At 41.5% G+C, this 15,634-nt stretch overlaps 1 protein-coding gene across 1 annotated transcript in view; it reads left to right on the forward strand.

Moving 5' to 3' along the window:
- The window catches only part of adamts9 (ADAM metallopeptidase with thrombospondin type 1 motif, 9), a 38,634-nt gene that overhangs the window by 11,881 nt on the left and 11,119 nt on the right, over positions 1 to 15,634 (forward strand). The window contains exons 15-30 of the mRNA XM_067505175.1: positions 102 to 219; positions 424 to 519; positions 1,562 to 1,728; positions 1,982 to 2,111; positions 2,899 to 3,025; positions 3,116 to 3,326; positions 3,442 to 3,606; positions 4,243 to 4,404; positions 5,085 to 5,204; positions 6,128 to 6,235; positions 6,309 to 6,476; positions 7,424 to 7,672; positions 8,420 to 8,581; positions 8,694 to 8,870; positions 13,665 to 13,835; positions 15,383 to 15,559. Coding sequence (XP_067361276.1) covers positions 102 to 219; positions 424 to 519; positions 1,562 to 1,728; positions 1,982 to 2,111; positions 2,899 to 3,025; positions 3,116 to 3,326; positions 3,442 to 3,606; positions 4,243 to 4,404; positions 5,085 to 5,204; positions 6,128 to 6,235; positions 6,309 to 6,476; positions 7,424 to 7,672; positions 8,420 to 8,581; positions 8,694 to 8,870; positions 13,665 to 13,835; positions 15,383 to 15,559 — 2,508 coding nt within the window. The remainder of the gene's footprint in view (positions 1 to 101; positions 220 to 423; positions 520 to 1,561; positions 1,729 to 1,981; positions 2,112 to 2,898; positions 3,026 to 3,115; positions 3,327 to 3,441; positions 3,607 to 4,242; positions 4,405 to 5,084; positions 5,205 to 6,127; positions 6,236 to 6,308; positions 6,477 to 7,423; positions 7,673 to 8,419; positions 8,582 to 8,693; positions 8,871 to 13,664; positions 13,836 to 15,382; positions 15,560 to 15,634) is intronic.

Consider the following 15,634-nt stretch of genomic DNA (forward strand, 5'->3'; position numbering starts at 1 on the left):
ATATGTCTTTCTTTCTGACGTTTTCTCCTCCCTATATTACTCCTGACATTTACTTATATTATATTTTATCTCTCCTGCTTTTCCAATGCTTCACTGAGAAGCAAGCAGGCTGTGACCATGTATTAAACTCTAAAGCCAGGAGGGACAAGTGCGGCGTGTGTGGAGGTGACAATTCTTCCTGCAAAACTGTTGCAGACACCTTCAACATTGTTCGTTATGGTGAGTTACAGACTGTTTTATTCAACTACAACTGTACTTTACTATCAGCAAGTAAATGACAGGAGCTCTTGTTTCATTGTTTTAACAGACTTTTACCTCTGCTCATTTGTCAAAAAAAGTGGCACTGATAGTGACGCGCACTTGTCACTAGTGTAGTCACAGCTTTGTGTAATGATCTAAACATGCTACTTATTCCATTTGTAGGCTATAATGAAGTAGTGCGAATACCAAGTGGTGCTACAAATATAGATGTACGTCAACACAGCTACTCAGGGAAACCAGAGGATGACAACTACCTCGGTAAGACGTCCAACATTTTGTTTAACAGAAACTACTGGTGATCATTTTTTGCTGTGTCCAAATTTCCATTAATACTGCATACAATGTAGTGTTTTAAACACTCTTAACTGCAAGTTTGGCCTATGTGAATGACTACGTTTAGCTTTTAGTGAAGAGTTGTGTAGTGCAAAGAACTTTGGACACAGTGTGCATGCAAACATGTCAGTGAGTAAGAACTAGGCCCGTGGGTACCATTCCAGCAAGGTCAGTCAATTAATAAATCTTTGTGTCTTGTGTGCAGGGCATACTGTGGGTGTGTATTTTATTTATTTCTGTAAATGCATGTCTTTTTGTGTGTCTGTCAGGGTGGATGTGGCTGCTTTGTCAGCTATTAGTAAACTTATCTTGTTGTCACAATTATGCTAATGCTTGAGCTCAGAAAGTCAGATTATGGTCAGCAATTATGTGTCTGCATCTGTAGCATGTATATACCTGCATATTGCTCCTATATTCGTTTTTTTTCTCTGTTTTACATGACCTTCTGAAAACAATTTGTCTAATCTGTATTTTCCTATATTTGTGTATGGACACAGTCATTGGGGGCCCAGGGTTTGGACCGATTTTCCCGCAATGACCACTGGCCACTCTCCATGGTCATATTAGTGTTAGGTGTGAAATGATGAGGAAAGTAAAGGCAGGAAATTAGCTTCGTAATCGTATTAGGGTGAATGAGTTCAGCAAACTAGCTGTTGAAGAGAGCAGAACAGTTTAAGAACAGAGGAGTATTTTCCCCCGACTTTAGTGTTTACTGCTTCCTACTACATGTGCATTAATGTAAATAAAAATAAAAGCCACAGCATTGGCGGAATGCATTGATTCTGTACACTCTAAAAGAAGCGATTGTCCTACTGCTAAGTAGTTGGGTATAAGAATAGTAATTTGTAAAAAATATTTTACATTTTTATTTGTACTGTGCCACTGAGCAAAGATAGTTGCATCTTTAATGTTCTGTTTTACTGGGAGTGAAGACAATAAGTGACAGCTGCTTTCTTTCTCCCCGCAGCTATATCAAATAGTCGTGGAGAATTCCTACTTAATGGAGAGTTTGTGGTCAGTATGTTCAGAAGGGAAATCAAAGTAGGAAATGCAGTCATCGAGTACAGTGGCTCTGACCATGTCATTGAAAGAATTAACTGTACTGACCGCATTGAAGAGGAGGTCATTGTCCAGGTAAGCTGTCATAAGCTGCAAGAGTTGCAAAAGCAGTGTCATGAGGGAAAATTAAGACACTTACAAAGTATTTTGAATGCAGGAGATTTAAAGTCCCCTCCAGTCAAGACATGCAATGCAATTTTTAAGTCTCTTTAAATGCTTCTATGTTCACCTCCAAATGTTTTTTATTTTAGATGATGTGGACATTCTTGATGATTAAAAAAGAAACATAACCTTACGATTTAAATTACAATACCTGCATTTTCCCCAGGTGCTGTCTGTGGGGAACCTTTACAACCCAGATGTCAGGTACTCCTTTAACATCCCCATAGAGGACAAACCTCAGCAGTTCTTCTGGGATGCTTATGGGCCCTGGCAAGAGTGCAGCCGCCTGTGCCAAGGTGAGGGGGAGGCACGAGAGGTTGGCAGGGTGAGGTGATGGGAGTGTTTAGTGATAAATGATGCGGTGAGAATAGGAACCACTAAGCCAAAGGCATAGGAGAGAGTGGATTGTTTGTCTGAAGTTGACGGGTTCATGCTAGACACACAGGATTAGAACAAGGGATTAAAGCTCAAATTCATAGTATACTGTGGCAGATTACTTGTCATGACTGTGGACATGTCCGAGTGTGTGGGTGTGTGGAGGTGGATTGCAAGTAAACTTGAAAACTGATTGTGTGTTATGACTCAACCATTTGGTTTGACAGTCTCTTTCTCGCATTTTTGCCACTGCCTCATTTTAACGACTGACAGTAAATTCTGAAGAATAAGCAATGAGTTCATACAGCAGTAATTCCCTCAGAAGCTTTTGATTCTCTTTATACAGATACGCTCCAGTAGCACTGAACTGCCAAATTTAGTAACATAAGGTACTGATAGAGAATCTATTTCCTGGAGACACATGAGGTTTAAATCTCCCTTAGTGTACAGTAGGTGCACTGTGGTTCAGTGCAGGGATTTCGACACTAGAGCCAGGGTGAAGCACACACACATACTACTGTTGGATTTCACTGTACTCCTATAAGGATCTAATTGCATTTCTGCATGCTCCCTGTAATTTAATTTTTTTTTTTACAAAGAACAACAAACAAATACAGCAATATCAGTTCGCTTTATTTAAAACTAAAGACCATGATTTTAGTTTGTTTTTTCCCTCCTGTTCAATCCCGTATTATTGTGTCTTCACAGGAGAGCGAAAGCGGAAGATTCTCTGCAGTAGAGAGTCGGACAGGGTGATGGTATCAGATCAGAGGTGTCATGGTACAACAAGACCTTCTGCCATTACTGAGCCTTGTAACACAGAATGTGAACTTCGGTTTGTATTTTCATTTTAACCAACCTTTAGTAGCTTTCTGAAAGTATTTAAAATTATGCACAATGATTTACATGGTCTCCTTTGATTTAGATGGCACGTAGCCCGGAAGAGTGATTGCACAGCCCAGTGCGGCCCGGGATACCGCACCCTGGAAATACACTGTGCCAAAATCAGCCGTGCCAATGGAAAGACCCAAAAGGTTGATGATCGCTACTGTAGTGGCCAGCGCAAACCTGATGACAAAGAAAGCTGCCATGGAGACTGTAACCCAGGTGGCTGGGATTACTCGACTTGGTCCGAGGTACCATTGCTGCAGAATGCGTGTGGTTGTGTCTGTGCATAATTGAGATGTTTCGCACAGGGTGTGTACAGTGTATGTGTTTACACTCCCTGATGTTAAGACGTTTGTACTGCAGTGCTCCAAGAGCTGTGGCGGGGGTACCCGGCGGCGAGGTGCAGTGTGCCGAAAAGCAGCTGAGGCTGGTGGGAACGAGAGCAAATGCAGTCAAAGGGACAAGCTCACTGTCCAACCCTGCAATGAATTCCAGTGTCCACAGTGGAAGACAGGCGACTGGTCTGAGGTCAGTTCAGTTCTTATTGTATTTTCTTTGCCTTACAGGAAAACCGGTCTGATATATAATGAACGGATCCTTATAAGGTTCCTTATAGGAAGTGGATGGGGACAGTGAATGATAGGACATATTCAGGCTGTTTACATACAAAAGTAAAACCTGACAGGATGATTACTGTCTGTCATTTGTGGTGTTTATGATAAGACATAGGCCTACAGTTGTATAAGGGTTGTTCTTATACATTTGTCAGTGAGGAAGGCTGCCTACTGTTTATGTAGCTAGGTCTCCCAGTGTAAGGATAGACTGTACTGTGGTTTTGAGCCAGCAGGGATCTGGGTCAAACATAAAATCCCAGTGTTGACTGTGCATGTCTTAGCTTTGGGAGAGTTACTCCCCTCCTTCCATAACAGCGAGTGTTGGGAAATTGGTGAGTAAGTGCTGCAAAATTTACACATTGCAGAGCAGGGAGCTCACCAAACTTTGGGCTGCATTCCAAGAATATTTTAGAACTCCCATGTGGTGCTGCTAAATGCAAATAAATCTACACTGTGCTATATATATAGTGTTTGCACTGCGCTCCCACGTAAGAGAACACACTTCTCCTGTTTATTCCTCTGTCTAAAACCTGAAATACTTATCTTTTAGTGCCTCGTAACATGTGGTAAAGGTTACAAGCACCGCCAGACTTGGTGCCAGTTTGGTGAGGACCGTCTAGATGATCGCTTTTGTGGATCATCTAAGCCTGAGTCCGTGCAGACGTGCCAGCAGCAGGAATGCGCCTCTTGGCAAGTCGGACCTTGGGGACAGGTGAATCTCATTAGTTAATGTAAAAGTAATGTATACAGTAGATGTTATTGTAGGGTCTTAACATTCTCAAAAACCATTTTAATAAGATGAAGAGGGAACTAAAGAGTATCTGTTAATATATAGTATTACTACTGATGGACATATAAAGTTAAAGAGTATATATATATTCCAGAACAGGCTAAACAGCAGAGGTTTGTCCAGGCTGTTTAAGATGCTATTTCTTATATCTCTCTCCACAGCCATAAACACTAAACATAAGGCAGAAGTCTACCCAGGGTTTATGCATACAGTATATAATACATCAGAGGATCTGCACACATTTAGGTATATTTGAAGTTGTTTAATGAAGTGTGCTCAAATGGTAACTGAAGTTGCCGCCACAGAAGTTTGACCCTATTTTGCTCAAGGCAGTGAGGCAGAAGAGTGCACGGGGTAATACCCTCAGCCTCCGCTTCAGTGGAAAAAGGACATGTACAATGTATATGAGCTAAACGTTCCTCGTATATCTGATCTTTTTGGCACTCTGCTTGACTCTTCCTTGTCAAACGTTTGACAGGGAAGAAAGGTTAGTTGTACCATTTTTGTAGTTTATTTGTGGGGCATGGTTGGTTGGCTGTTTTTTTTTCTTCACATTTTTCTCTTTGGCTTACTGTTTCTAATGCCTCCCTCTTTCTACCCAGTGCACTACCTCATGTGGGCCAGGCTACCAGATGCGAGCGGTGAAGTGTGTGGTTGGCTCTTATGGTGCTGTTATGGATGACACTGAATGTAATGCTGCCACGCGACCCACCGACACCCAGGTAAGTAGGACGTTAGAGACACAAAAACACATAGAAAAACCTATTTTTTGTGTTAGCATGGGTCAAAAATCCAATTTACAGGGCGAAGCATGTAGACTCAGGAGAAGCATGTTCTAGTTGCAGTGCGTCATAATTCCAGTGCCCGGGCCAGCAGAGCCAGTGACCCTGAAGCAGTCGCTCTTTAATTCTAGCCAGCTTTGTTGTGATTCTAACCAGCCAGCTATAGGGTGGGCAACCAGGCTTCCAGTCCCACCACCACTAGCCTCCAAGAAAAGCTTATAAAAAGTAGAACAGATAGAAGGATGGGCACACAGACTTATCATAATCATTCATATTTTATTACGTAATACATTTAAAATGTGACTGATGGGTAGTAGATGGGCTCAATGAGACTTATTTGTTTCTATTTGGTGGCGAAGTGTGGAATGTGGAGTCTGCTCAGATCCTATGCAACATGATTAGGGACCTCATTCCTAGAGACTGAGGGTCAGAGGGCACCAGAGGGCATGGGTGCGAAAAGAGGAAAAAACGGAAAGGGAGGGTCGAGGGGGTGGATTAGGGGGAGGGGTTTACAACCACGCCAGCATGGGCATTGGAGCCCTGACTACCACTCCACTATGACCTGTTATGACAGGGATCAGGGCTTTATGCTGAGTGGCTTACTGCCACAATCCATACTTTAAATTGTTAGGGCAGAACCTCTTATGCTGTTTTGCTAATGAGGGGGGAAGAAATTGATAGAAAACACAAATATTCTCAAACCTAGAGCAGAAGAAAGGTAATTTAAGTGTTAATTACTGCCTCACTTCACTAGAGCCAACTCTGCTACTCATGGTATTCTGTGGTCAGGGACAGATGTTGTTACAGTATATTCATTTTGTTAAACACTGCGTGAATGGGTGTGTGTCTCCACCCTTTTACAGGACTGTGAAATCGTCCAGTGTCCCAGCAGCCACCCTGTTCCCCCAGGGACCAAAGTCCCCTCCCCCCAAGGCCACAAAACCCAGTGGCGTTTCGGTTCCTGGACCCAGGTTGGTTATCCTGTCACATCCACAATCCATTTGCTGATTTCTAGCTTATACAAATTTCTCCTATGTACAACAGTGCAGTGCCAGCTGTGGCAAAGGGACAAGGATGCGCTACGTGAGTTGCCGTGACAACCAGGGCGGTGTGGCAGAGGAGTCAGCGTGCGCCCACCTACCAAAGCCCCCTGCCAGAGAAGTGTGCACAGTAGTGGCATGTGGACAGTGGAAAGCGTTGGAGTGGACAGTAGTAAGAAAACTATATGTCATCTTCATTTATTGTGTTGTATCTTATCCAGTTGTTAAACGGTGTCTCACAATTACAACGATAAGCTGTTACACATATATTAATATGAGCCTAGACAATGTTGTTAAGGGAAGTTTCAAAGATATTGAAATATGGAAGAGTTTTCCAATGGATTAAAAAAGATTTCCCCTCAGATCTGCACCTCATTATAGAGACAGTCAGCAATGTTGATTAACCTAAATTGTGTGTCATCAGTATTGCCATCCAGATGTTTTTCCTCCCACACAGTTTTTTTATTTCAGTGTGCTCTACTTTTTTCACCTACACTAAAGTTAGTCTGCACAAAATATGTAGATGTTTTTGTGAGCAAGGATGTGACGACAGGGTGGCAGCTGGAAGGCAGTTGTGCATTGCGGTGTGGAGGATGGCTGGGATGAGTCTGGAGAAGGTGTGTGTGTGTGTCTGTGTGTGTGTGTGTGTGAGAGAGAGAGAGAAAGAGAGAAACTAGAGTGAGACATAAGTCTCTGGAGCTGGGGCTGCAGTCATGTTTACAAATGTTTCTTATCAGAGTCCTGATGATACATTACATCCAGAGTGCAGGTCTGGACACCATACACACACACACACACTTACACACGCATGCACTCTCACAGATACACTAGCAGGCCAAAGACACTCGATGACCCTCCAAAAGGAAGTAGTTTGTTCCAAAACCTATTTTTACTTAGTGCCACATCATATACTTCAACTTTATGGAAGTAAGTTTTAAAGTAAAATGGTCTATAATAATATCTATAATCATGTGAAGCAGCTATTTTTATCCAAGCATTTTACTATACCACAACGAGGAAATGAACACTGATCCCGAAGGCAGTGTTTCTGCAAGAATAGGAAATGTGTGTTTACACTGATGACTGATCACTTGATTCACTGTATGTGCATGCTTTCAGTGCTCAGTAACTTGTGGCCAGGGGAAGACGACACGGCAGGTACTGTGCGTCAACTTCAATGACCAAGAAGTGAATGCTAGTGAGTGTGACCCCGACGATCGCCCTTCCACAGAGCAGGACTGTGCCATGTCTCAATGCCCGTCCCGCTCCACTGAGTCCCGACCTTTGCCGTCCTCACCAGATGCCAGCACTAGGAATGTCCTGCCCCGTAGCCAATCCCACATATGGCGGACTGGACCCTGGGGCGCGGTGAGCTATCTTACACACAATAGAATCAGATCATAGTGGTCAACAAAAATGTCAGAATCAGAACTATTGAAGACTCTTCGTTTCAGACAATGTACCTTTTCGGTTTGCCTTTTTTAGCAAGCTAACTCTAGGGGTAAAAGAGCAGCCTAACAATGGGCTGTCTAACTGCAGTAAACTACATTTCATACAAACTGCACAACCATATCTTTAAGTGTTAGTGTAAATAGCAACTTCTTTGTATTGTTTGTGAAGCAGTTTTTTCCCCTCATTGATATCATGCTGTGCATTTTTCAGCTTAAGTATTTGAAAGCTAGGTTAGTGATAATCTCTAAAATTAAACTTTGACCTCAAATAATTCTGGGAAGTGATTAACGCTATTTCTGTTGACTCTTCCTTCCTCTGTTCTGAGGATATCTATTTTAATACACTATAGAAGCAGACACGGCCACTCATTTGATATGAGATGTCTCTTACTATTGTTCTCTGAGTTCCACATCATATATATAGTGTACGGCGCATTTGTTCTTCTGTATGTGTGCTGTGTGAATTTAATCTTTTAGGTTTCTTTGTAGCTGGGTTAGTTTTATATTTGTGTGTGTTATTGCTTCATTGTGTCTAAATGAATTGTAAATATTGGAATATACAGTATGTGCCTCCGGGGCTAATTCACCTGTAAGCTGAGCATCTGTTTGTGAAATACATCTACTGTGTTTGACAGTGAGCATTCTTCTCTGTCTGTAACAACAGTGTTCTAGTACATGTGCAGGAGGTTTTCAGCGGCGTGTAGTAGTGTGCCAGGATGAGAACGGCTACCCTGCCAACAACTGTGAAGATCGCAGCCGGCCCAATGAGCAGCAGTCCTGTGAGTCAGGGCCATGTCCACAGTGGATCTATGGCAACTGGGGAGAGGTGAGGCAGCAGTTTACTGCTTCTTACATGAAAAAAAAGTGAAAGTCCATAACACATCGGCTCAGACTCAGAAACATCTGTAAAACTCATCTTTCCCTACTGCTGTCTTCAGTGCACAAAGCCATGCGGAGGTGGGATAAAGACGAGGCAGGTAGTGTGTCAGCGTCCAAACGGCGAGCGTTTCAACGATCTGAGCTGTGAGATCCATGACAAGCCACCAGATCGTGAGCAGTGCAATACTCAGCCGTGCCCGTCTAGCCCACACTGGAGCACAGACCCATGGAGCTCGGTACGCTCATAAAAAATATTCTATACCTTGATTTCCATTCACCTTACATTTTTTTATACCTGTAGCCTAACTCTTTCACAAACAAGGGCGGGATGACTTTGGCACGTATGCCCTGGAGAAATTACACTCCCACTTCTGCACTTCTACTTCTAACACCCCCTCCACTTCCTGCTCACTCTCTAGAGCCTGTGATTGATTGGTTGACTTTCCGCAAGGCATTCGGGAAGTTAACTTCTGTTGCCCTTAAATGACAAGGATGCGCTCACTTGCAATATACCAAAAAACCACCACATAACAAAATGCTTCAGTGACAGGTGTGACCAAAGTTCTAGTACCAAGACACTGTTGTTGAGCCTTGTATTAGTATTTGAAAATGTCAGGATCACTTTGTATCACAATCAAAGTTAGTTTTGTAAAATATTGTTTTAAAAGATAATTTATTAAGAGATTTTTCCTTTTTACATTTTGTATATAGCGTTAACTTTAAATGATTTATTTTGTGTCTTAGCTCTTTGTATTCGCACATTTAGCCAGTCGTTCATATGCAAATACCAGTGAATGTTTTTGTATATCAGGAATATACGGTACAATGCCTTGTTCTTTTATTATCCAAAGAATGGCTCGTAATCCACAAATGTATGGTGCTACATATTATAGTTTGTGTTCCAATATGAACATTTAGAGCACCTACTATCATGGGGCTGTATTTGGGCTATGTACTATGTACTATATACATCTTTGTACTATATGCATCTTTGAAATGGCTATGGTATCAAGAATTCAATTTGTCTCAAGGCACGTTTTTTCTTTTGTTTTGTTTTTTTCTTAGAGAAGTTACTAATCTTTTTCGGACACTTTATTTTACTGCTCATGTATTTACCCTCTATTATTAAACCAACAGTCGTGATGCCCCAAAATGACATTGACATTAAAGCGTGGATGTACTGACTCAAAGGTTCCCAGAAACGTCCAGTATCAGTAGTAAACCTCATCAAACAGCAGCTGTACCAGCTCTGTAAAATAAAGTGTCTCGCAAAAATTGTGGTAATTAGAACTAATAGCCATTGTATTCCAGTGTGGCAGAGGGTTTTGATCCAGATTTCCTTAGTGTTACCAAAACAATAGTTTGGAAGCTCTCTGCTCCAAAGGTGCTTGATATTAGTGTATTTATACTATGTTAGTTAATGTTTGCTTTTTACAGTAAGCACTCCAAGTTGGCTAATATGCTATGCTCAACAATACCTCACTTGGAACAAAACACAACTCAATTAGCCATCAAACCTACAGTGGTGCTTTGGTCAAACAAGGGAGATATGAAATTTAAATATCAAAAATGAATCATGGCATTTTTGATCAGTTAGTCGTGTTTAATGTGGCACATTAATCTTTGATGCTGCCTTTTCAGAACTTTTTTAAAATCTCTTTTTAAGAACGGTTAGTGAATAGCTGGTCAGACTGATTAGCTAAATGCCAAGTGTATCAAGGATTTGATGAAATAATGTTGACTTGTCTTTGAATGTCCATTTAACCTATTAGCAAATGGGCTGTTTAAATGTTGTTATTTTGAACACGTGATACCTGTGACCACAGGGGAAGTTAATAGTGTTTTGTATCCATAGCGCTTACTCTGAGCCAACCTAATGTCTACCTCAGTCTCTGTTATGATCGCCCCCTCCTCCCCCCCCCTCGCCATATCTTTCTCTCCCTTGACATAGAGGGATTTTGGCTGGCTAAGATTAAGCATATTAAGCATTATAAAGGCTAACCAGTGCAGCTGATGACCCTAAACACAGATCCGCGGTGTGTCTCTCACACTTTTCTGCTTATGACCATTCTTTTGAGTACAGTGAGAAAAATGATCCAGAATCTGTGGTTAGTGGCCTCTTTTGCCTGCAGCCCACCCAGTTGACTCCTCCTGGTCATAAATGTCGCTTCTGACATCACACCTTATTTTAAGGGCCTGTTATGAGTATTATCACTCTCAATGACTCCTATATATTAAGATTGTAAGGAAATGTATAATCAAATGGAGATTGAATCAGTGAAAGTTGAGCAGTGTGAACATATGACTTTTCTGTTATTGCTGTTTAGCTGTATTTCTTCAAGTCTTAGCAGTTTGACTTCTTGTGGTCAGGGTCTTGGTGCAAAAAGCAGTATACCACATCAACAGGCTCTTGAAATAAGAATATTGTATGTCTCTTAATGACAAATGGCAGTTTTAGTCTGTGTTTCAAGAAGATTTCTGTATATTTATGTAATTACTTGTATTTATTGTTACTTCATTATGTTATGTCAATATTTAATTTTTTATGGATATGTTGGATTTGTGTTCATTTCCCAGAAAAGGTTACAATTAAAGTCAAGTAGAGGTACTGTCAAAGGCTTTTTTCATTCTTATTTTAACAAAACTTCTATGTCACAAGCAGTGAGCACATCGGGATCACTGCAAAATAAGAAAAAGGAAGAAAAAAACTAAATAAAACCTACATCCTGCTGACAGCTTTCTTTCCCTTGATAACTGATTCATGTACCAACCCCTAATAACATCCATTAAACTAATAACCTTGCTGCTTGCATCACTGTAATCCTGCTGCTAAGCTACCTATATTGAAACCTTTAACTTAATATTACCAACCGCAGCCTTGTGGTAATTGTGGTGTTTGTGGATGAAGTACTTTAAATCTATGGTGTTTTACCTTCGACTTTGTCTTAAATATTTAAAGAGTGGCCAAGCAAAAATATCACCGAAATCCAGTCCTCTGCTGCAGTTCAGTGATTTTTTTTTTTCATTGATGAAAATGCTAATATTAGTGAGCGCTTTAAGTGACACTGTTTTTACTGTCTGTGTCAATAAGCTTTTTCCATCAAGGTAAATCTTTGTCCTGTGTGACAGGGCTTCAGTATACCTCCTATCTCATTTACTGTGTTCATTCACTCTTAAAGCCTACTCCAACCTTTTCTGGGACGCCTGGTGACACGTGCTCAACTAGCGGCCTTTGTCCCTTTCTGTTGGCCCTCTAGCCTGGTCTAATAACAGTGGTGACAGTGGCTTGAATAAGGGAGGCTGTCAGAAAGACAATGCATTGGTGTATTTGTGGGCCAAGGGTCACGTTTGATGTAGAAGGGGGCCCCTTCATGGTTCATCCCACCAGCACAGACAGACTTCTGGGAAATAGTCTGTGATCTAAACCTTATTATAAAAGGAAACAAATTTAAAAAAGAAAAGTTCAATCAGATTCTTAAAAACTACTTACATTGGAAATTGGCATGTCTTTGGAGGGGCTAATTTCTTATAGAAACAAAAGAGTTGCCTCGTTTTTTGTAAAGTTTTACTTGAATAAATTTTGTCTGGAACTGCAAGGATTAGTATCATTATTATGATCATCTTCTGAAATGCATTTCAAAAATCAGATTGGTTTGTGGCATAAATAAAATCCTGCTTATTTTTTCATTGTGAAGTGCATTAGCGCATTGCTCTGGATCATTACAGAGTCCCAGAGAACTTAGGCAAAGTTAATTAACTTTGAATGGCTTGGGGTTAATTTACTAATAAAACACATGGCATTTTCATTTGCACTGTTTGTACTGATTCCTCTGAGTACAACAGCAGGGAAGCCGTTGTGAAAACATAAGGCTTTTAAGGAATAACCTGACATTTGGAGCAAACAACAGTCTGGAGGACCTCCTTGGATTGTAAATTCTTTCCTTTAACTAGAAAACCCAGTTTCCTCTGTGGTGATCCACTTCATCTCCACGGTTCACCCCAAACACATGTGGTACCGTATATCAGGCATGCATATATGATTTCAGTCTCTCTTGTTATTTTCAGTGGTTTTTTTTAAATCACTATGTTTGCTCTACTTATTTACATTATAAATTTGTCACTGTTATCCAAACTTAATGGAAAGACACTGGGCATTTTTGTTCAAATTTAATAACATCTGCACAAGAATCACATGCTGATGTTTTTTTGGAGGAAATGCAAACCCAAATAATCTTTACTGGTTGAATAAAAGAGACAATCTGCTGACATCAAATTAAATAAATAAATGTAGCATATTTGAAATAAAACAGGGATGTGAAGGGCACCTGGGTTTTAAAAAAAGCAATAAGCATTTTATTATCAACTCCTCTCATAAGCCCTACTACCCTTCCTCTTCCCAAAATGAGGTGACAGGTCACAGCATGTTCATGTCCAGTACAGTCCCTTACTGGTCAGGACAGCACCACACACTGGGCCACGCACTCATTCAACTCTGAGCCTGTCGCTTCCCATCTATCGCCACATGCAACGCCCCCTTTGATTATTCGAGCATAGCCCAGTGCTTCTCCACCCCCTCCTGTAACACTGCTGTGTATCTGTGTGTGTGTGTGTGTGTGTGTGTGTGTGTGTGTGTGTGTGTGTGAGTGTGAGTGTGAGTGTGAGAGAGAGAGAGAGAGAGAGAGAGAGAGAGAGAGAGAGAGAGAGAGAGAGGGTGTCTGCCTGTCACACTAAATTAGACTTTCGGTAACTCGGTGAACCCGGAGGTAAAACAAACTGTTGCCGGGGTGATCGGGCACTCTCTGCCATTGGACTAGCTACTCACATGGGCTCATTTCACGTTTCTTTTTTATTTTTATTTTTAAAAAAAAATATGGACCTTTACCTGTGCAGTTGTACGATTATAGATTAAATTATCATATAAAATATGAATCTCTATCATGTGTATCAGACTTTTTAAGTATACTTACTTACAGTTTTTCTACAAAATATACAGTTTGATTTCTATTTAACTTCTTCTTTCCAACTTTCAGTGCTCAGTCTCCTGTGGAAGAGGGTTGAAGTCCCGTAAGGTGAGCTGTGTGACTGGGTCAGGCCGCCCCGTCGCAGAGGAAAACTGCCAGCATCTCTCCCCCAAACCCAGCAAGCAGAGGCGCTGTCGAGGCGGACGATGCCCCAAATGGAAGACGGGAAAATGGGGCAAGGTAGGATTCTCTGATCCTGCTGCAAAGCACTCCTCTACCACTATTGTGTTCCTACACACAGACATGGAGACATTTTTGTCTCTCTTACCTTAATGTTTACCAGCTTGCTGGCAAAAGTGTGCATAAGTGTGAAAACAGCTGCAGCTAAACCTGACTGTATTTATACATCATGCCAGGCCACTAAGTAAGTCAGGGTGCTTTTACACATCACACGGTGGCTTGCGGCCCTGCAGAAAGGGCCAGCTAACAGAAAGTTTGATGTGGTGTAATGCTGGGACTGTGACACCACAGAAGTTTGATCTGAAGCCCAGCCAGTGAAAATCCTTTGATTCCTTTCTCCTCTCTGTCCCTTGTATCCTCTCACTGGTGATCACTTTTTCCTTTCTCCAAAATGGGAACCACATGTCGGTCTTTTCTTTGGCACGTCCCTAACGTCACCATGCCAGACAAACTCACAACTTGCACCTGGGCTGCTGAAGAGCTTGTCTTGCGCTTGTTCCTTTTTCTTTTCTTTCCCTCTCATTACCGTCCTTTTTTCCCCCCATTCTCTTTGCTCCTGTCCCACTTGTCTGAATTCACCCCACCGGCCAGGAGTCCCAGCACTGAAACACATCTGTGCTGCATACATCAGAGAGGATGTGTGTCTGCTTTAAACAGCTGTGGAGCAGGACACATGCCAGGAGAAAATGATACTTCATGCAAGGCTCAAGTACAGCATGATTACCCATAGTGCAACAGGCTGCCTAGTGGTCCAAATGCTGACATGTCATTGCAGATAATATATAGAGGGTCACACATTAATGGTTGTGCTGCATGGCTGTGCAACAGATTAAATGTTTGTATAGATTATTGTAAAACTGTTACATCAAATCAAATGATTTCACCTGGGCTCGATCATCTGGATGTGTTTATCAGTTGCTGGTCACTGAAGCTGAAAAACTATGCAGTTTGACGGTGGTCTCAGACTCTCTTATGTGCACACAGAAACACACATACAAAACAATGTCCTCCTGCTTCACTGCATAGGTACATAAATTATGTGTTATTATCTGTGGATTATGCAATCTACATGCATTACATTAACTTCATCACAGGGCACATTATTCATAATCAACATCATCTGTTGAAAAAGAGAGAGAGCATACCTTTCTCATTCTTCACATTCTCTGTGAAGAAGTTGTTCATTCAAAATATTGCTGCTATAGTTTAGAAATAGTTTTACAAAAGCACACGGTTTTTCGTGTCCGGCTTCTTCGTATGGCTGTAAATGATATTGTAAATATTGGAAATGATATTAAGCATTCAGAGATTACATATTTCTAACAACTACATACATATACAGAATGCCAGACTGAATTGCAGTAGAGCAGACAATTTTGTATTGCCTCAAATTAAAGACACAGTAAATTTTTTAGCTTAGGAGACAATTTAATACCACGTGTAGCTCATAAAATAGAAAGCTGCCTTAAAGGTCATTAAAATGCATTGCGTATAATGGTGTAATAAAGGTTCAACACTGAAAAGGCTCTTACCTGTTTTGCGTTTAGTGTTCAGCTTCATGTGGCGACGGCGTCCAGCAACGGGAAGTCTTCTGCCAGCTGGGAGACCGACGCAGCGCGCTTGAGACCGGTTGTCCCGCGCATTCCAGACCGGCCTCTAGCCAGAGCTGCCGGGTCGCTGACTGTCCCTCACGGTACCGCTGGAGAGAAGGAGACTGGCAGACGGTAAGCAGAGGAAGATCTGGACGCCTGTACGAGTAGCTTTGCAGCTCTGTCCTGACTTTGCTGTGTCATACCTGG

The sequence above is a fragment of the Channa argus genome, chromosome 5 (assembly GCF_033026475.1).
Source record: "Channa argus isolate prfri chromosome 5, Channa argus male v1.0, whole genome shotgun sequence".
Lineage (NCBI taxonomy): Eukaryota > Metazoa > Chordata > Actinopteri > Anabantiformes > Channidae > Channa > Channa argus.